Genomic DNA, 20,095 nt, shown 5'->3' with positions numbered 1-20,095 from the left:
GACAGTCACTCAGGGCTCACTCAGGGGACTTCTCAGAAGGTTCTGGTGCCTGCACTGCCCTCAGTGCCAGGCACAGTTCAGCCTCCCTCTGTCAAAGGGCTCTTAAACCACCAGCAGAGAGAAGCAGCTGCAGACTTTGGGCTGTCTCACAGGTGGATCATTATTGCAGCCAGGTTTTGTGCCCCCACCCTATAATACTTTCCATCTTCCCTTTTTGCTTTTCTTCATCTGCATTTCTTCCTCTCAGTCTCAGTGGAATGGCTAAATTCTGGCTGCAAGATTGCTGTTTCTAGCCTACATTTCTGCTGTTCTGACCCACAGTTCTGGTTTGGCTTGGTGCCCACGCAGAAGAAATGGCTTTAATTCAACTATTCAGAAGTATTTCTGGATGTTTACTGTTATTAGATGTATTTAGTTTGCACAGTTTGAGCTGTATTGCCTTCAGCCAGTAAACATTACAGTAGATGTAGAAATTTCTCGATCTTCAAGTTATTTTGCAGTCTGGATGGAGAGAAAAAAGCTGTGGTTTCTATAGCAATACTTCACTTGATAACCTGGAAGAGCATGCTAATTCTATAGATAACTGTTTCTCCTTATATAATCCCTGTGATGTGCTGAGCAAATGGTAACTGATGCTGTACAGCTTTGTGATTCCACATTTAATTTCCTCCAATTATTCCACAAGAAAAATTAGTGAAGTAAGACACAGATATTGTCTCTGCCTGATTGTAGCTGAGCCCTGTTGGGTTTAGAAGCTCAGAATTCAGTGAAGCAGGCAGGGCTGGGATTCATTCTGATGCTGGGCAGATTGCTGGTTAGCAAGGCATTAACATGTACATCCCCATTTCCCTGCCTATCTCCTTGCCTTGCAGCTTAAAGTTTACAGAATGCAGAGATGACTGAAATCTAAATTGTTGTTCTGCTTTCCTTCTGGAACTGCTTGTCACTTTCCTGTTATTTTTAATAATGTAATGATAAGATTTTTTGACACGTACTGTACGTCTTTCCTTCAAGACAGCTGCAGCCTGCCTTGTGCAAACTGCCAGGCTGGCAGGAAGAAAGTGGCATGCAGAAAGCAGTGCAGGGAAAAGGCTTTGGTTTTTTGGTTTTTTTTTTTTTTTTGGTCTCTGCTAGAATCTCAAAATTCCATGAAGATACGTAGACATTATTTCCTCTGCCTGCCCCTTCCACCCCCTCCAATAAATTGACTGTATTTTAAATAATTTTCACTGGAATAAAATGGAATAAAAGGAATTTCTTTGTTTCATGCTGAGGGTTACTTGCCATAAATTTATCTCATAGTGTTTATATCTTTGAGGCTTCAAGTTGTAAAGGTGAAACTAAGGAATTTATAATAATAATAAATTATAGAAGTGACTTTAGAGGTGTTTCCAAATATAAGCTGAAATCAAGCATTGGAACTTAATTACAAAACAAATACTGTCTGGAGCATCTCCAACAGGTACTGTTGGAGAAAGAATTGATCTGCAACCTGAGATAAAGCTGGGATATGGAAAATGAGTTAAACAAAAAAGCCCCAAGCAAGCAGAAAGAACCTAACAAAAAAAAAAAAAAACCAAACTGGAATTCCTGTGAATTCTTTCAATCTTGTAAATACCAGACCTCTTCTGTGCTAGGCAGGTATGCTGTGTGTATCAGAGTTTTCATTTTGAGGGTCACTCATTGATTCTGTCCTGGACTGATGCTTTCCCCCCCTGACTTGCATTTTCTTCTTTTCCTCCTGAGGTCCCACTTCAGTCTTCTTGAGTAAATTTTGTTTTCTGCATATTTCACCATTACATGGGTTCAGGGCCAAATGGGAAGTGGTTTGGGTTTAGTTCTTGCTCTTAGGCTTTTGTACAAATAAATGGTTACTTTGCATATTTGCTGTTTTCATTTATGACTGCATTTATTTTCACAGCCTGAGGAAGAGCTTGATCCTGAAGAGAGGGACAACTTCCTCCAACAGCTTTACAAGTTTATGGAAGACAGAGGTAACACTGAATTTTCTTTTTTTTTAATCTCCAGTCCACTTCTTTAGTGGCACAGCACTCAAAGGGAACTCAAATCCTCCCTGTGGTGTTTTGGTTTTGTTTTGCTTTCACAAAGCCTTTTTTTAAGTTCCCAACACTTGTTAAATAAGCCCTTGGTTAATTTCTGGTTGTCACAGCCATGGCTGAGAGCTCTGCTGCTGTTAATCCCAGGCTGGAAGCTGAGGAGTCTGTCCATGGATGGTGATATCCAACCAGCACAGAATGGAGATGTGCCATCCTATAATCTCTGTGCTGAAATGGAGCAGTGATACCTGAAGAGACAACTTAAAAGATTCTATTTTATCCTGTAGATCCAACAATAAAATAGTGTATTTTAAACATCTGTCTTTACAGAATTAAGTGAGGCTTAATAAATTAGAATAGTTGAGGTCTGGGTTTCAGAAATATCAGAAGTGCTTGTGCTCTGCATAGGGAGCAGGAGGTACCTGCTGGCTTGGGAGAGCTGCTGCTGCATAAGGCATGTGCAGTTGTGATGGGACTGACATGAAAATGGAAGCTTTTATGCTCCTTTTTAAAAATCTATATTCAAGCCTGCAGAATTTTGTCTTTTAGAGTATATTGGTTTGATAAATTTTACACATGAAGTCACCATTTCCATCCTGTATTTCCAATACCATTTTCATCCTGCAGTAGCCTTGGTGTGGAGGTGGATTATAGGTGTAACTGCTGCCCTTTTCCCTTTGCTTTTCAGCTTTCTTTTCTCTTGACAGCAGCTACCTGAATGATATTTCCATAGCAGCACAGAGTGCAGCAAATGTTGATGTATGTGAATTTGAAATGACCAGAGCTAAGGGTGAAACATGAAGAACTTGCAGAGTCTGAATATTTGCCCCTTTCTTTTTTGAGGGTGGGAGGTTGTTGAAATTAATGGGGAAATCAAGCTGCCTTTGTAAAAGAGGGTCTGTTCTAAGGAGGGGTGTTCTAGAGCACAGAATCATAAAAGCACAGTCCAAAAGCTGTTCAGTATTACCAGTTCTTATCAGAAGTTTAGAAATTGAGCATGTATTATAGCAAAGTGTTCTGGAGCTCATCCAATATAATTTTGAAGGCCTCCTGTGTATATAACCAGTGTTTCTGGAGAATAAGCTGCATTAGGGGAATAAAAGGCTAACTTAGGGGGAAAGAAAAGAAATCATTCTGCTGCTGGGCTAATCCAGAGTTTTCCTTTCATGTAGCCTGATTCTTCCCACTTTCCTGTTTTCTTGCCTTCTCGTTCTCTTTCCTAAACACTCACAGACTACAAAACCAGTGGGGATGTCAGGACCTTGTGAAGGCAGAAGAGGAAAGCATTTGTATGATGAATTTGAAGACTCAGTCCATGAAATATTTTTCAAGCCAGTCTGTGGATTGAGCAATGCACAGGACTTCTTCAGGACTGGGACTTTCCCCTTGCCTGTTTGCTTTTTATTTTCCTTCTCCATCCTTATAGCAAGATTTCTGTTCCCAGCAGATTTATTCTACATTCTCTTCTCTCAGTATAAATGTTTTGATTCATGGAATCATGACAGTGTTCCCAAAGTCCTATAAAATTATTTTAATGATTCCAAATATAATTGCATGGAGTTGAGGGAAGATACAAAGCAGCAGGGAGGAGGTTTGGCATTCTTCCTTGCTGGGAGGATTATTGTCTACGTATGCAGCCACTTGCCCTAAGTCACTTATGGTTTCTCCTTCTGCAGATAATTACTGTTCTGTGTGTCACTGCCACTCAGCTGATCTGAGTTCTTTCTTTTCCCTGGAACTGCCCCAAATATTCATGTCCTGTCAGGTCCTTGTGCTTTTCCACATTCTGACAATTTGCCTGAGTGTCTCTTCCTAATCCAACCTCTCTGCTTCTTCCTCGTTCCTTTCAGCCCACGGTGCTTTTAGTTAATCTCTTCACACACTGCTCTATTCCAGCATTCCTCAGGTGTTCTCTGCAGCTTCCTGCACTTCTGGCTGTGCTCCCTGTTCAGGAGAGGAGCAGTGGGATGCAGCCAGGTGGACCAGGTGGATGGGGGTTGTTAATAAACCTGGGAGGCTGATAAACCACCCAAGGATAATGATGCATTCAAAACAGAGTGAAGCCTTGACTGATCATTGGAATTTACTGACTTGGGAACATACCTTAATTCATTAAATACAGATTTTAAAATGCAGAAGAATACTTGTAATCAAATGTGTGCTAAAGGAATGCAAGAGGCACCTTGCTGTTCTTTGGGATAACTTGTTTCTGTTTTATTTCATTCAGGTACTCCTATCAATAAACCACCAGTTCTGGGCTACAAGGACCTTAATCTCTTCAAACTTTTTAGGCTGGTTTATCAGCAGGGTGGGTGTGACAATGTAAGTGCTGGATGTTCCCTGAATTAAATGGCTGTTTATTCATATCTAGAAATGGTTGTCCAGGGAAGCTGTGGCTGCCCCATCCCTGGCAGTGTTCAGGCAAGCTTGGATGGGGCTTGGAACAACCTGGGATAGTGGGAGGTGTCCCTGCCCATGGCAAGGGGTTGGAACTGGGTGATTTTTAAGGTCCCTTCCAACCCAAACTGTTCATTGATTATAAAAGACTTTGGCTTTTAGCTCTGTTAGATATTATTCCTTAATGTTCTAATTTAACAAAACCTATAAACTTCATTTTTTCTCTTTTTTTTTTCCCCCAAAGATTGAAAGTGGTGCTGTATGGAAGCAAATTTATATGGACCTTGGCATTCCTATTTTGAACTCAGCTGCTTCCTACAACGTAAAAACTGCTTATAGAAAGTAAGTACTTGTATTGGATAGTGATGAGAACACTTCTTTCTTTTCCTAGTTGTAGCTTGGACAATATTCAAGAGGTTTTTGGTAGTTAGAGACAGTATTTTATATTCTTCAGTTAATGAACAGTTCTGAGCATTTTCCAGTGCTGATGTGGAGGAAAGGAGGAAGCAGTCAGGGCAATAAGTTCCTGTTGTGCCAATACATCAGAATTCTACTCATTTTTTACCAAGAAACTTTCACTTTCCTCCTGTGCTGATGCTTTTTCAGAATAAACCACTGAAATTTATAAAATAAGCTTTGGCAGATCCAGTTTTGCCAGTTAGACAATTAATAGTAATAAGACTCCTTAATCTTTAAATCTCATATGCATTGAGGAGAATTTTATACCAGTTGCTTTAACTTTGTGAAAGGTTTTGACTGAAAAAAGGCATGCTTAAATTGTACATTTACATAAAATCTTTGCAGAATTTGTAGAATAACTGTGTGCATTGCTATGGTGGATGTGAGAGTTATTAAATAGTAAAATCATTACTTACATTGACCAAATGCATAAATCTTTTTCTTCTCACCCTCACTTTTCAGCTGTGTTTTAATTTTTGAATTGGAAACCTTTCAGGAATTACATTTTCCAAGCTTGTTTTCTAAATAAAAACTGTTTTATTGTTTATCCTCCTGGAAGTTTGACAAGAAACAATTGGGCTTTTTGAGTAAAAGGGAAGAATGAGATTCTCTTGACTCAAACTTAAGGAAATTTGGAAATAGGGATGAGTAATGACTCAACTCATGTTGATGTCAATGAAGATGACAATGTTGAGACACTCTTCAGTGGGATTTGAACTGGGCACATGTTTAAGGTCTGTATTTTACAGAGAAGAGTGTTTATCCTGGAAAGAGTAATTGGTAAATGTGTACTCGTTTCTGTTACAGTGGAAATAATGATGATGTTGTTTGGACACATGAAAATGTGTTGTGACAGTGATAGTGTGTTGTAACTTGCATATTAATTCTTTGAGGAATAAACTAATTCATACCTCTGTCACCTATAAATGGATTAAAGTGTGCACAGGCAGTTTCCAGAGAGCAAGCTCATGCATGGCATTACTGTCATGAATTCTTAACTGGATGGAAATGGAGTTAAATATATGAGAAGCACCTCTGTGTATTCTTTTTTAGCATTTGTTATGAAATTGTTTCACTTCAAAACCTTCTCTAGCTTTTATGTTTTTATTTGGTTGTTGTGTGCTTTTTTTATTATTATTTTCCTGAAGTTACTGAGCAGGAAAATAGGTTTTATGCACTGCAATAAATGAAAAATAAACCATGGAATATAAATGGAACCTTGCTTGTCTGTAGGTATCTTTATGGTTTTGAAGAGTACTGCCGTTCTGCAAACATTCAGTTTAGGACCATCCATCACAATGAACCAAAAGTGGTAGAAGAGACACAGAAACACGTGGAACCAATGGAGGAAAGTGTGAAAGAGGAACAAAAAATGCCCCCAACAGAAGTTAAAAAAGAAGCAGAAGAAAATTATTCCAGCAGTGAAAGTGAGAAAGAAGAAGTTGAACTAAGATCCCCAAGGGTGAGTGGTCTGGACTGATTTGTGTTTACTCCCTAACAAAGCCCCTTTGTGTAGTGAACAGTTCCCATAGTGAGTTTTCCCTGTGCAGCAGCTGCACATTGGAATTGTTGCACTGGTCCAAGTGTGGAGTTCTGGGAGTGTTAATTATGTTCTACCTGGACACAGAGTCTGATTTGATTATTCCTTCATATTCCACACCATGCCTGGGATCTGCTCAGGCTCAGCTGGAAGTGCTGTGGTTCAGGGATGCCTTGGAGCTGTTCTCATCACAGCAGTGAAACACAGCAGGACAGTCTGGTTGTGGGTGAGGGTTTCCACAGGCACATGGAACCTGGAGCCTTCTGGCAAGAAACAGGAATATCAAAAACCTGCTGTGGATCTTAGAATCAAAGGAAGACCCATTTCTCTGAGCTTGATTTTTATCACAGTTTCTCTTCTAATAGAAGAAACACTCAGATCTTAGAGTATATAGACAAAAGTAGAGGGAGGAACAATTAAGTTTAGCCTTCATTTGTCTTTAAATGCTGTAGAAGTGAGAGTTGTGTTAGTAGCTACATAGATCAGATCAGTGGCCCATCAGCTGGAGGGTACTAAACACCATGAAGAATACAGACAGTACTTCAAAGGTGTTGGAATATGACTACAGCACTCATTTAATTATGTTAAAAGAACATTTTGTGCTCTTCAACAGAGTATAACTACTAAAGGACAACAATTGCTGCTTTTAAATTGTTCAAGTTCTAAAGATTGTGTTTGACTAAAACGTTATTCAGTTGAAGTCGTCCTTGCAAAGCAGCTTTTCAAGCAAATATGTGGCCTTATAGATTAATAGATGAAAGGACATGGTGTAAACACAGGTTGAGACTTCTGTTATATTTCTGTTTAAATGAAAATGGTTGTTCCAAGCTGCATCAGCCTCAGTGAACTTCCTGACATGACATTAGCTTTGTTCTTAGTTTGTTCATTTATTTTTGAGTTTTTCTTTTTGAGAAAGCTCAAAAGAAGGATAAAGAAATGTAAGAATTTTTTGTCTTTATGATAATTAGCTCTTTGTTCTGACTAAAAAACAATGATCCCATCAAGAGACTTCTAATAAATCAAATTATAATCCTGTGCTAAAACTCTTAAGAATCAGTTGCAGATAGTCCCAGGCAGCAACTGCCTTGAGTACTCAAGGTGCCTTTTAAAAATGGGATATTTAGAGTTTTTTGAAACTCTATTTCTGCCCTTGATGTCCACAGGTGACTGTCAGGATTGAAGATGCCTCCCCTCCATATTCCTATACAAGCACTCAAATAATGATATTGCTGTAGGTGAACAAGACATTTTGGCCTTTTCTGTCAGAGTAACAAACATTACAGGTCCAAACAAATGTCCTGAAATCCTCCATCAGTTAATCAGAAACTCATCCTCATTATTCCAAATGAAGCAGATAGAAAATACTTAAAGCTTTAATTTTACTATTTTAGAATATTTTTCACTTTTTTTTTTGTCATCTCCAGCCTTTCTTCTCTACAGGAGTTGCATGTCTCACTTTTTTGCTGAGATTTGGAGAGGTTATGAAGAAAGCAGGGGACAGGAGTCATTAGAGTGATTTTATTTCTGTTCCAGGGACGAAGAAGACTTGCCCGTGATGCAGCCCCTGCTAAAAAAGATGGTGAAGAGGATAAAACACAAGACAAGTTAAAAGACAGTAACAAAGAAAACAAAGATGTAGAGGAAACACCTGAGAATGCAGAAAAGAAAGAAAATGAAACTCCTCTAGGGAAGAAAAGCACACCAAAGCAAAAAGAGAAGAAAATTAAAAAACAGGAGGATTCTGATAAAGAGTCAGATGAAGAGGAAGAGAGGCAGAGGGACAGGTAAGCACTGACTTGTATCACCTTCTTTGAGTCTCTCTGTGCCATGATTGAGCTGTTCTCCAGGCAGGAGGACACAGACTTGATCTTCCTGAAGTGTGAAAATCAGCAGCCTTATTCACTCAGACAGGCAGGGAAGGGAACATTTTATTTCAAGCTTGTAGAGCCTGCTGTACTTTCTGGAAGCATCTTTTTGTGCTCGATGCCAGGCTGTATTTTTCACTGTCACTTCACTTGCCAAGGCTGTGTTGGTGTTTTATCTCACAATACCTCCAGACACCAAACTGACCAGGCTGTGAGAGGGTGGGAACAGCTTGGGGACACTTCCCTGGGCAGTGGAAACAGAAATATGGCAAATCCCTCTTCTCCTGTGCTTTGAAGGGTTTGCTGATGGCTGGTGAAGCTGCAGGCTCCTTGTTTTTACTCTCAGATGATCAAGGCAGCAAAGTTTTCTTTAAGCTGTGTGGGTGTTACTTGTCCTCTGAGTTCCTTGCCACAAGATAATTGATCTTTCACTGGAGGCCAACAAATCTGTTTCATTAAAAGCAAACTCATAGTCCCTTTTAGTATTTTATCTCTTGCTGACTTTTTTGTAGAGTAACTTCTAAATTATGCCAAATTGTCCCTTAAGTAGGGAAGGAATTATAGCTAAAAATAGGTTTGATTGTAGTTCATCAAAATATGTTTGAGTATAATATTTAAACAGTAGCTAAAGTTGTAATGAGAGGTGGATGTATCTAATAAAGAGCTCTGCAGACACTTTTAAGCTTGGCTGAACACTTTTGTGATCAAGATTTTTTCCAGTGGAATGGTGTTTGTGTCATGAGAGGATCACTGTGATGGATTCACTGTAGAGGATCACAATTCAAACTCAGGTGCAGTTAATAAACTGTAGCATGTTAAGCCAATGGTAAAAGTACCTTTTTTTTATAAATAATGTGTCAAAATCAAATATTTCAGAAACTGAAGTTACTTCTTTCTTCCTATGCTATTTAGGAGACACACACTGAGTTAACTTTTATTCCTTTTTGTATTATCAAAATATCAATTTAAAAATAATCTTTAAGCTTTGAAGTAGTTGTATGCTTTATAATTTGTGTTTAAATTTTAATAAAACTTGCTGGATATTTTTGGCACTTAGCCCTATTATCCCTAAGTTCTGTTCTTGATTTAAAAAAATCTGTTTCTGAGCAAGCTTCAGAGATGTGACAAGGTATAGAAATTTAATTTCTTTTTTTGTTGCAGCCTTTTTCTACCTCGACTACTCTCTAAATTTTAAAATATGATTGTTACTAATTAGTGGGCATTTAAAATATATTTTACTGCAGGGAAGAAATTGAGAACAAAGGAGAATCAGAAGGTGAAGAGGATGAGGAGGACACAGAACCCTGCCTGACTGGAACCAAAGTGAAAGTAAAATATGGACGTGGAAAGACTCAAAAAATCTATGAAGCCAGTATTAAAAGCACAGAAATTGATGATGGAGAGGTTTTATATTTAGTTCATTACTACGGTTGGAATGTAAGGTGAGGATAAGAAATTGCCTTGCCTTTCTTTGTTCAAAGGCTTATTTGCAAAAGAAATTTTTGTTTTTAAGGAAATAAAGTGAGAGATGGTCAGTGACCTGGCTCCATATTGAATTATCAACATAACAGGCTCTGTCTTCTTCACTTTTCAATGTTGGTGATTTTGTTCATGGTCTTGCATTGAAATGTCAGAATGTACTTGTATTTTTCTAAGTGTCCATCTGCCTTACTAATCCTCACCCGTTCGAGGAGTATCCCTGATATTTATTGTGTCTGTCAGTGTTAGCATTAGCAAATTTTCCTTTAAGGGAGCCATTGATAGTGGTGAAGATATTTACAATTAAGTGTATTAAGCACTGGAATTTTGGCAATAAAATTGCCAAAATATTCTTGTATTGAATGTTAACTGGGATTGTAAAAATGCTTCTCCTGGCAGGCAGTCTTTATAGCACTTTATTTACTTCTGGTATATAACATGTGGTGTTCCAAATCCATAAGCAAATTGCTTTATGTGGCAAAATGAAATTGAGAGTGACAGTATTCCCTAAATATTTACAGGTTCCCTTTACTAATACAATTAGGAGATTTTGAGGAGCATCAGTGTTTGTGCTTTTCAGAATCTCATCCTGTTTGGTGCCATAATTAAAAAAAAGGTACATTTTCCTGCTGAGGTATGGTGAAAACACACCATATGTGTCTGATGTGGAACAAGTGACACTTTAGAGCTGACTCAGTCCCCTGAGTGCTCCAGTGAGAGACTGGGAAGTTTGTACCTTAATTCCCTCATCCCTTAAGGTTTTTTTATGGACTGGAAATGTCATTCACCTTTCCAAGGCCAGACTACTGCATGAGTTGTAAATAGAGGCTCTGCTGTCATGGTGTGGATTGGGTTGGAAAGGAAATCCCATCTCATTCCACCCTCCTGCCATAGTCAGGGACACCTTCCACTACCCCAGGGTACTCTGAGCCTTTTCCTACCTCATTAATAAATATTTTGTGTTAATTCATGTCTTTTACTCCTCATATTCAAACAACATAACAGCATGCTTTCATTCCCTTTCAGGTATGATGAATGGGTGAAAGCTGATCGGATTATCTGGCCAGTGGAAAAAGGAGGACCAAAGAGAAAACAGAAGAAAAAAACAAAAGTAATGATTTCAATAAGTCTGTTGTAGTACTGTTTTTAAAGAAAAGTTTTTCAGGCCACGGTCTAGTTTTTAATAGAGCAAAAGGTTTGATAATCAGCAATGAAACATTAATAAAAATCCACTGTTTCCTCTGCAGAATAAAGAAGATGGTGAAAAGGATGAGAAGAAGGATGAGGAGAAACAAAAATCCAAGCGTGGGCGGCCCCCTCTGAAATCCACTCTCCCATCCAACACGTCCTGCAGCCTCCCCAAAACGCCCAACAGCGAAGGTAAATGTGGCTCCGGAGGTGCAGGGACAGCCGAGCCCGGAGCCCTCAGGGGGGAGCCCGGGCCGGGCCCGGTGCCCTCAGAGGGAGCCCGGGCCGAGCTCGGTGCCCTCAGAGGGAGCCCGGGCCGAGCTCGGTGCCCTCAGAGGGAGCCCGGGCCGAGCTCGGTGCCCTCAGGGGGAGCCAGGGCCGAGCTCGGTGCCCTCAGGGGGAGCTCGGTGCCCTCAGGGGGAGCCAGGGCTGAGCTCGGTGCCCTCAGGGGGAGCCCGGGCTGAGCTCGGTGCCCTCAGGGGGAGCCCGGGCTGAGCTCGGTGCCCTCAGGGGGAGCCAGGGCTGAGCTCGGTGCCCTCGGCTGGAGCCCAGAGCTCCTGCTCCGCCTTTCGGGACTACGTCACCGGGACTGGGTGCTCCCTCCGATCGATACAAATTAATTCTTTCGATTTTAATTTTAGCAACACCTCGCAGGCAGACCAGACGTAGCTCAGGAATGTTTGATTCTGATAGAGGATCAAACGGTGAGTGATCTCAGCCCTGTGTATGCTTTGGAGGCTTTTTCAGTACCTTTTTGAAAAGAAGTTTGGGTTTTTTTGGGGGTTTTTTTTAACCTTTTTTTAGTTGGTTATTTTTTTTTTCCTTTCTCCTTGTAAATTTTGTTGAGTAAGCAGCTGAGCTGACACTGCTGAGGAGCACAGCTTGCTCACACAAGAGCAGTCAGTGACTGTACAAGTCATCCCATGTTCTTCAGCCAGAGCCTTTCAGTCCTGAACAGACCAAATCCAGGGCTATAATGATGGTCTTTATTGTGCTAATTAAGTCCTCAACCTCAATACTCCATCATCCAGCAGAGTTGTTAATTATACACAAATGGGAGCACATCTTGGGTGTTTCTAAGCCTCTCTGAACAAGAACTGAAGTGAAATCACTGTCTCCTTTTAGTACAGGTCCCTGAGTAATCTCCTGGTAATGTACTAATGCTTGCTCTCTGTGTGGTGCAGCATTTGTACAATAGTTCAGCAATGAAATGTCCATACTGGGGTTTAGAAGGTTTTTATTTTTGGGTTTGGGTTGGGTTTTTTTCTCTGCATGGAGGGGAGAAGTGGTTTTTTTTTTTGGTTTTGTAGTGTCACATGGGAGAGGCAATATCCATGGGATCAGGGGAATCTCTAAAACTGTTTTTGCTGCAATAAAATCTAATTCACTTATATTGGCTTATTTGGGAAATAGTAGGAGAATCACAGACTTCAGCTAAATCACGTGAGTTAAGAGCATCATCCAGATGCTTCCTGCACCCTGACAGCACCATCACTACTGCAGTTCCATAGAAATTTTAGGTAAAAATAAGAAGTGTAGCAAGTGTGTTGAGTAATGCAGGATTTTTAAAGTGTAAAGTTATTACTGCAAACTGATGTTAACACCATAGATTACTGAAAGCAGGATTTTTGTGAGGTTCAAATAAAAAGTCATGCTGCAATTCATTATTTAGGGTGCTGTTTGCTTCTTTTTAAATTTTTTTTAGACTCTGGCACATCTGACAGTGAAGCAGATGAGTCATCTGAAAAGAATTTGAATGAAGAATTTTCTCCAGAAACTTCAGAACTGGAAAAAAGTGAAAAACTCCGTGATGAGAAGCTGGATGAGGAAAACCCAAAGATTTCTCATGTGCTGAAGGAAAACGACAGGACTCAAGTACAGCAGCTAGAAACACTGAAACTGGAAGTTGAGGAAAGTGAACAAATTGTTCAAATTTTTGGAAACAAAACTGATCAAATGGAAGAAATCAAAAGAGAGGTTGAAAAATCACCTAAGGGAAAAGGGAGAAGGAGCAAGACAAAAGATCCTTCGTTGGAGAATGCAAAGATTGCACCCGGAAGCCAGGAAGAGGTGGCAAATGAATCTCTTACAGAACCTGAAAGGTTAGATGTGTCTTCCTTGGACTGTAAAGACATTTCCAGCACTACTGAAAGTGAAACAGAGCCCTCCACAAAAGATAAGAAACTTTTAAAAAGGAAAACTTTGGAACAGGCATCACCTGAGAAGAGAAACCGGCGGGAGAGCGAGATGGAAGTGCCAAATATTGTATCTGAAGAGAGGACCAATGAATGTAGTGGAGCAGAGGAATGTAGAGGGCTGAATGCTGAGGAGTCCCTCAGAACTGAGAACCAGGAGATGCCGTCCCTGGTGGCGGAATCGGCGCCGCACGGGGCAGAGCTGAGGAGTGACAACTTCCAACGGCCAGCTGAAAACAACGAGAGCCTGCCCTTGAAAGATGAGGATGACACAATGCCTCAGATTGGCCCTGAGACCTTGCTGTGCCATGAAGTAGACCTGGATGACTTGGATGAGAAGGAGAAGAGCAGCACTGAAGAGACAACAGCAGAAAAGCCAGACCCCAATGCTTCCAACTCTGCCCCCTCTGCCTTAGCCCCCGGCATCCCCTCGAGCTTCCCGGTGGCCTCTCCCCTGGCCCTCAGCCAGGACGAGTCCCGCAGCATCAAGAGCGAGAGTGACATGACCATTGAGGTGGACAGTGTGGCAGAGGAGTCTCAGGAGGGGCTCTGTGAGAGTGAGTCTGCCAATGGATTCGAGGCCAGCACCACGTCGAGCAATTGCAGCATGGCGGGCCAGGAGAGGGAGACGGGAGAGAAAGGTGAGCGATTCCTGGAGGAGCCACTCCAGCTCTGATCCTCCTGAAGGTGTCTTGAGGCTGGTGTCACTTGGCTAAAAATTGCTGCTCTGTTTTGTCTGCATGGAGGGAAGAAGCGTTGTTTTTTGGTTTTGTAGTGTCACGTGGGAGAGGCAATATCCATGGGATCAGGGGAACCTATAAAACTATTTTTGCTGCAATAAAATGTAATTCATTTGTATTGGCTTATTTGGGAAATAGTAAGAGAATCACAGATTTCTGAGTAAAGAGCATCATCCAGATGCTTCCTGAACCCTGACAGCACCACCACTACTGCAGTTTCATAGAAATTTTAGGTAAACATAAGAAATGTAGCAAGTGTGTTGAGTAATGCAGGATTTTTAAAGTGTAAAATTAATACTGTAAGCTGATGTTGACCAGCTCTGATCCTCCTGAAGGTGGCTTGAGGTGGGTGTCACTTGGCTAAAAATTGCTGCTCTGTTTTGTCTGCTGGTTATAGATTCACAGAATGGTTTGGGTTAGAAGGGACCTCAAAGCCAGTCTTGTTCCAGTCCCCTTCCATGGGCAGGGACATCTTCTACTATCCCAGGTTGCTCCAAACTCCATCCAGTCCTTGAGCACTTCTAGGGATGGGGCTGGGCATCCTGTGCTAGGGCTTCAGCACCCTCACAAGGAAAAATTCTATCCCAATATCCCATCTAGCCCAGCCCTCTGGCAGTGGGAAGCCATCCTCCCTTATCCTGTCACTCCAGGCCTTTGTGCCAAGTCCCCCTCCAGCTCTCTGCAACCCCTTTAGACCCTGGAAGGGGCTCTAAGTTCTCCCCAGAGCTTCCTCCTCTTCAGGCTCTCTGGTTTTAATTTTCTTTGTTGCTTATAAAAAGAGCTTTTTAGTAGCAGAAGTATTTGAGGTATATTATATTTTATTTTGATTTTTTTTTTCCTCCTCTCACAGGTCAAAAAAGACCCAGTGACAGCAATAGTGGAACGCTGGCAAAAAAGCAAAAGCGAACTCCAAAGCGAACCAGTGCTGCAGCCAAAAATGAAAAGAATGGAACAGGTATATTCCTGCAGAGAGGGGAGGGGGAAGGGTGTCCTGGCCTGTAAATATGTGTAAGAACATACTGTTCTCATGTTACAAACAGTTTCCAGTGGATGGGGCTTCCCTCTCAAGGTTTTTTATTTCTATTCATTGTGATTATTGGTGACAAACTGGAGAGGAGTTCTGAGCTCTCTCCCAGTGTAACTGGGAAATCTCTGGCCTGTTTTATATTACTTACTTAAGAAAAATGTCTAAATTATTGTTTATATTAGCAGCTAGTACATATTTAGCATTATGCTGATTTTTAAATGTTGGATGTGTTATGGATTTGGCAGAGGGCACATTTAAAGTCTTAAAACAGGTGTTTCTCCTGGGGAAAAAATGTTTTTGAAATACAGAAAAATGTTGGATGCTAAGGAAAAGCTTTTCATCCAAAAGCATCTTGTCTAGTTTTTCTCTCTAGCATCTGATTATTTTATGACTTGCTATGAAAGTCTGAATTTTTGTGTTTCTGCAGCTCATTTTTCAGAGAATCAGAGAGTGGTTTGGTTTGGAAAGGACCTTAAAAGTCATCTTGTTCCAATCCCCTGCCATGGGCAGGGACACCTTTCACAATCTCAGATTGCTCCAGGCCCCATCCAAGCTGGCCTGGAACACTGCCAGGGAAGGGGCAGCCACAGCTCCTGTGGGCACCCTGTGCCAGGGCCTGACCATCTTTTTATAAAGAATTTCTGTCTAATATCCCATCTGTCCCTGCCCTCCCTCAGCTTAAGGACATTCCCTCTTGTCCTGTCACAAAAGTTTTGACAATCACTGCACGACTGAATCTGTGATTTTGGCTTTGTGGCAACGCTGTTATATTTTTAAATATCAAACTAAAATACTGGCTAATATAATTATCTGACATATATTCAGATATATTTAACATGCCTGTGGAGAACTTGGCAGTTATTGTGGGAATCTAAAATATTTGAATATATGAGCTAAAAATTTTCTGTTACATGTTGAACTTCTGTTGTTTTAGTCATATTTCAGAGTTGTTCCTTTAGATGTGTAAAGCAGTTTAATAACTAAATACTACCCATAGTAATCCACCCATAGTGCTACCTACCCATAGTAATCCAGGTTTAATCTTTAAGAAAGGGGTTTTAGTGCCTGCTTTATATTAGAAAGCTAAAATAGGTGATGTAAGGCAGTTTATCAGTGCTCTAATATTCTAATTTTGGTAAATTTATTTATTATTTCTGTACAGAAGTTTGGCTATTACTTTTTAACTAGGCCTAGCTAGCCCTGCATCAATTATTATTACACTTGAGAGTTCAGTGCATGTTGTGTCTGATCAGGTTATCCATGGAATCTGAGATCATTATTCCTTGGGTGTGTTCTGTGATCTTCTAAGCAAGAAGCAGCAGAGTTTTTTGGATCATTGTTTTCTTTATAACCACAATTTTAAAAATGTCAATGTGGAGTTTTTAAGTCCAAATGATTTTTTTTTCCTGCAGGACAAAGCAGTGACAGTGAGGATCTCCCTGTCCTGGACAGTTCCAGTAAATGTACTCCTGTCAAACACATCAATGCATCCAAACCCCAGAAGATTTCCCGCTCCCCTGCCAGGGTGGTTTCTCCTCACATCAAGGATGGAGAGAAGGACAAGCACAGGGACAAGCAGCACCACCAGAATGCTTCACCCAGAGTCTACAAATGGAGCTTCCAGCTCAGTAAGGATTCTAGAAATGACTTGATTACAGGGAATTGGTGAGAAAATTTGTTCTGAAGGAAAAACATGAAAATTTTGGGATTCTAGATTAGATGTAGGCCTTTTCTGACATTGTTACAGAAATGTGTTGTCTTCCATGCTGTGTCTTACGTCCTCTTAAGAACTGCATTCATTTGTTTATAATCACCTTGACAAAGGTATTTTTTCTTTCCTTTCCACTTGCAGATGAACTGGACAACATGAGCAGCACTGAAAGGATCTCCTTCCTCCAAGAAAAGCTACAGGAGATCCGAAAATACTACATGTCCTTGAAGTCAGAGGTAGCAACCATAGACAGGAGAAGGAAAAGGTTGAAAAAGAAAGACAGAGAAGGTGAGCTTGAGATTTGCTTTATGATTCCCATGAGGAGTTAATTTGTTTGGAAATGTGTGTCTCAAAGCAATTTGAGTTGAATTGATGATATTTTAGAAGAAAGGAAAGTGTTACCATCTGTTTGTTGTGTGTATTTAGAAAGAATATTTGTGGTGTTTTGGAACTTGAACCTGACAGAAACATTTGCTGAGTCTTTTATAACTGTGTGATAGAAACTTGGATTTCCTAGTGCAGGTCTTTCCATTAGACTCATCTGAGTTACCTTTTCAATAACTGGGTAAGGCTGATCCTGTGTGAATACAGCAGGAAAAGCACTTGGCAGAACCTCTATATCAGTTTTTTGTGCCTGGGCTGCTCTTTGATGTCTTTTACACAACCTAAAAGCAAGGAAACCTTCCTTGTGAGCTGTACTTTGATAACCTGATGCTGATCTGCTGTTCTGTGTGTTCAGTGTCCCACACAGGAGCATCCATGTCATCTGCTTCCTCAGACACTGGAATGAGCCCCTCATCATCCTCTCCTCCCCAGAACGTGCTGGCTGTGGAGTGCAGGTGATAAACATTTCTCTGCCTTGCCAGCAGCTCTCTGCCATGGACATAAACCCTGAAATTCTGCCACAGAAAGCACTCAACTGGTTGGACATTGCCAAGTATATCCTGTACACACTTCCACTGCTGGACTGTACCTGTTCCCCCCTCCTACCCTCTTCTTTTGTTTAATTTACTGTTCAGAGAACTTAAGCTCATTGGTAACTGAAGGTTTGTAGGCACAACGTGGCATCCTTGTAATTGTGTTTGTTTTTGTTTCCTGTTTGTTTCTTTTTGTTTTGTTTTTGTTTGTTTTTTTTTTTTTTTCCTAACACAGAGGAAGGGCACTTATCAAATTTGCAAAGTTAATGTCCAATGAAGCATTCAGGTGTTCTAGGGTGATCTTTAAAAAAAAAAAGCAAGTGTACCAAGCAGACATCAGAGTATTATCCAAAAGAACTGAGCAACTGCTGCACTTTCACCAAGCTGTGGGTAACTCTTGGTGAGTAGTTCCTCTTTGTGGAAGCACTTGCTATACAGAACTGCCAAAGTATGTGTTCAGCAATGTGCCCAGTTTTAAAGCTGTAAATGGGACAAAATAAATTGTGAAAGGAAGTGTAGTTGACTGAAAACTACAGTTGTAATAAGTCTTCCACTTTTTATAGGATTTTTGAGCACACAATTATGCAAATGTTTTAATGTTTATTAATGTTTACAGTGGAATTGTGAATAGGTTTTCAGTGGACTATCTTATCCCTTGACAAAAATATTTTGTCTTTTTTCTATGTAATTTCAGAGTTTTTATTTTGTTACAAAAAGACGAAAAATGAAATATATAACAACAATGAAGTTATTTAACAAGATTTCTAAAGCTGAAATTTTTGTGTAAAATAAGGTATCTTGCAACTTGTTAAATATATTTATTCAGACATTGGATGTTGTATTTTTATGTATTTTTTAAAATATTAATAAAATTGGAAAAAAAAATTCTAGGTTAGTTCACTCTTTGGACAAAACATCCTTCTCAGTTCTGGCTCTGCAGGAGGAGTTATCCAGTAGCCAAACCTGTACTTCCAATGGGTCTGTCTACACATCCTCCACCTCACAGATCTGCCAGCAGGCATCTGGGTTAAAATAAAACTTAATTTGGAAACTTTGGCAGTCCTAGTACTTAACCTTGTTTGGAGGAACAAAATTTCTTGGGTTGCCCTTAAGATGCTTTGTCACAAGTTCTTGTGTTTGCTGTACTGCCGAATAAATTTCTATCTCCCAAAGTTGAGATGCACCAATAAAGTAAAAGCAACTGTGTGTGCTCTGCCTGTGGATTGTCCCACAGGCTGATGCAGCTTGTAAATAACTCTTCCAAACCCATGTATTTAAAGCAGTTTGCATATACATTATGTATAAAAAGTGATTTTTTTAAACAATTTTTTATTCATGTTTGTACATTGAAAGGGGGCCTGAGCCCCTTTTTCTGTGTTTAATATGCTGTAGAGTAATAACATAGATGCTCTAGACTGTATATCAGGATATTCTGGTTCCACACAGCAGAAGGTCAGGAGGAAACACTAGTGATGGCGTAGCATTACTAAAATTGATGTTTCTTGAAATTTCATTTTACAGCATTTGTCAACTTGTGATTCCAATTCCTTCCATTTTCGCAGAAAATTAAAGAAAAAGTACTCTTGTAAATGCACTTTTTCTGTCTTTTCTTAAGCAAAGCAGAACTATTTCAATGTAAGATAAATATGGAGCTCACTAGACAGCGCTAATAAAGGCCATGTTTTAAACATAGGCTTTATATTCTATTTTTATTTAAGTGATTGTTCTTGTAAATGTCTGGACTTTACCCTAAATAGGAAAGTTAATCTCCATAAATTACTGTAAAGACTTTTTCAGAGCTAACTTTTACTTGTTAATCTTCTAACAGCTACGAATAAAAAGCAATACTCATTTAAAAGGAAGTAACATGGGTCAAATGTTTAATATTTACAGAAGCAATCTAAAATCCTGGCAAATAACAGATTAATGCCATCTTGTGCAGATCTCTGATCTCTAACCTGTGTGCACACTGTGAGATCTTAAACAGGCACAGAGGATGGAGGAGCTGCTGCCCTGGCTTGGATGTTCCCCGCGTGTGTTCTCAGCTGGCTGCTGTCCCTGTCTCTTAGAAATGTTTAAAATGCTGCTGGAAGGCTCCAGGTATGCTCCCATGGATCATGGAACCCCATTCCAGCCCTGACAGGGAGAGCTTCCTCCCTGCTTCCTCTCCCACCTGCTTCCCATGCTCACCCCAAAACCAGCTGGGGTTACTCTGGCAGAGCACTGAACCTGCAGCAAAAGATGCACTTTGTGCCAAGGCAAAGCCTCCAGCCTGTCACTGATTCCCTGGTTTTTATCCTTCTGGGAAGGAGCACATCAGATTATTCAGTAGAAGTTTGCAGTAGTTTGCTGTGATGTTTAAAAATTGCACAGGGAAAAGAAAACCAGCTGGAATCATTGAACTGTCCTGGGTTAAAGGTGAAATCAAGATGAAACCCTAATAAAATCTATGATTTCTAACTCTACAATAATCCCCTCATTGAAGTCTTGTTTATATAAATTCCAAAGTGTCTTTCACTA

At 40.3% G+C, this 20,095-nt stretch overlaps 1 protein-coding gene across 3 annotated transcripts in view; it reads left to right on the top strand.

Annotated features, from left to right (window-relative positions):
* The window catches only part of ARID4A (AT-rich interaction domain 4A), a 47,844-nt gene extending 28,272 nt beyond the window's left edge, over positions 1–19,572 (top strand). The window contains exons 11-24 of one of the 3 annotated variants that reach the window (XM_058807919.1): positions 1,922–1,994; positions 4,285–4,379; positions 4,699–4,796; positions 6,147–6,375; positions 7,987–8,237; positions 9,563–9,760; positions 10,824–10,908; positions 11,045–11,177; positions 11,627–11,689; positions 12,691–13,821; positions 14,771–14,875; positions 16,360–16,575; positions 16,800–16,946; positions 17,398–19,569. In XM_058807919.1, the coding sequence (XP_058663902.1) occupies positions 1,922–1,994; positions 4,285–4,379; positions 4,699–4,796; positions 6,147–6,375; positions 7,987–8,237; positions 9,563–9,760; positions 10,824–10,908; positions 11,045–11,177; positions 11,627–11,689; positions 12,691–13,821; positions 14,771–14,875; positions 16,360–16,575; positions 16,800–16,946; positions 17,398–17,501 (2,928 nt within the window). In that variant the 3' untranslated portion in view covers positions 17,502–19,569. Of the gene's footprint in view, positions 1–1,921; positions 1,995–4,284; positions 4,380–4,698; positions 4,797–6,146; positions 6,376–7,986; positions 8,238–9,562; positions 9,761–10,823; positions 10,909–11,044; positions 11,178–11,626; positions 11,690–12,690; positions 13,822–14,770; positions 14,876–16,359; positions 16,576–16,799; positions 16,947–17,397 lie in introns of all 3 variants that reach the window. The other 2 variants (XM_058807921.1, XM_058807920.1) reach the window with 2 other exon arrangements.
* Positions 19,573–20,095: the final 523 nt, after the last annotated feature.

Source organism: Ammospiza caudacuta, chromosome 6 (genome assembly GCF_027887145.1).
Source record: "Ammospiza caudacuta isolate bAmmCau1 chromosome 6, bAmmCau1.pri, whole genome shotgun sequence".
NCBI lineage: Eukaryota > Metazoa > Chordata > Aves > Passeriformes > Passerellidae > Ammospiza > Ammospiza caudacuta.
Note: the sequence above shows the minus strand (reverse complement) of the source record. Positions and strands in the feature narration are given on the sequence as shown.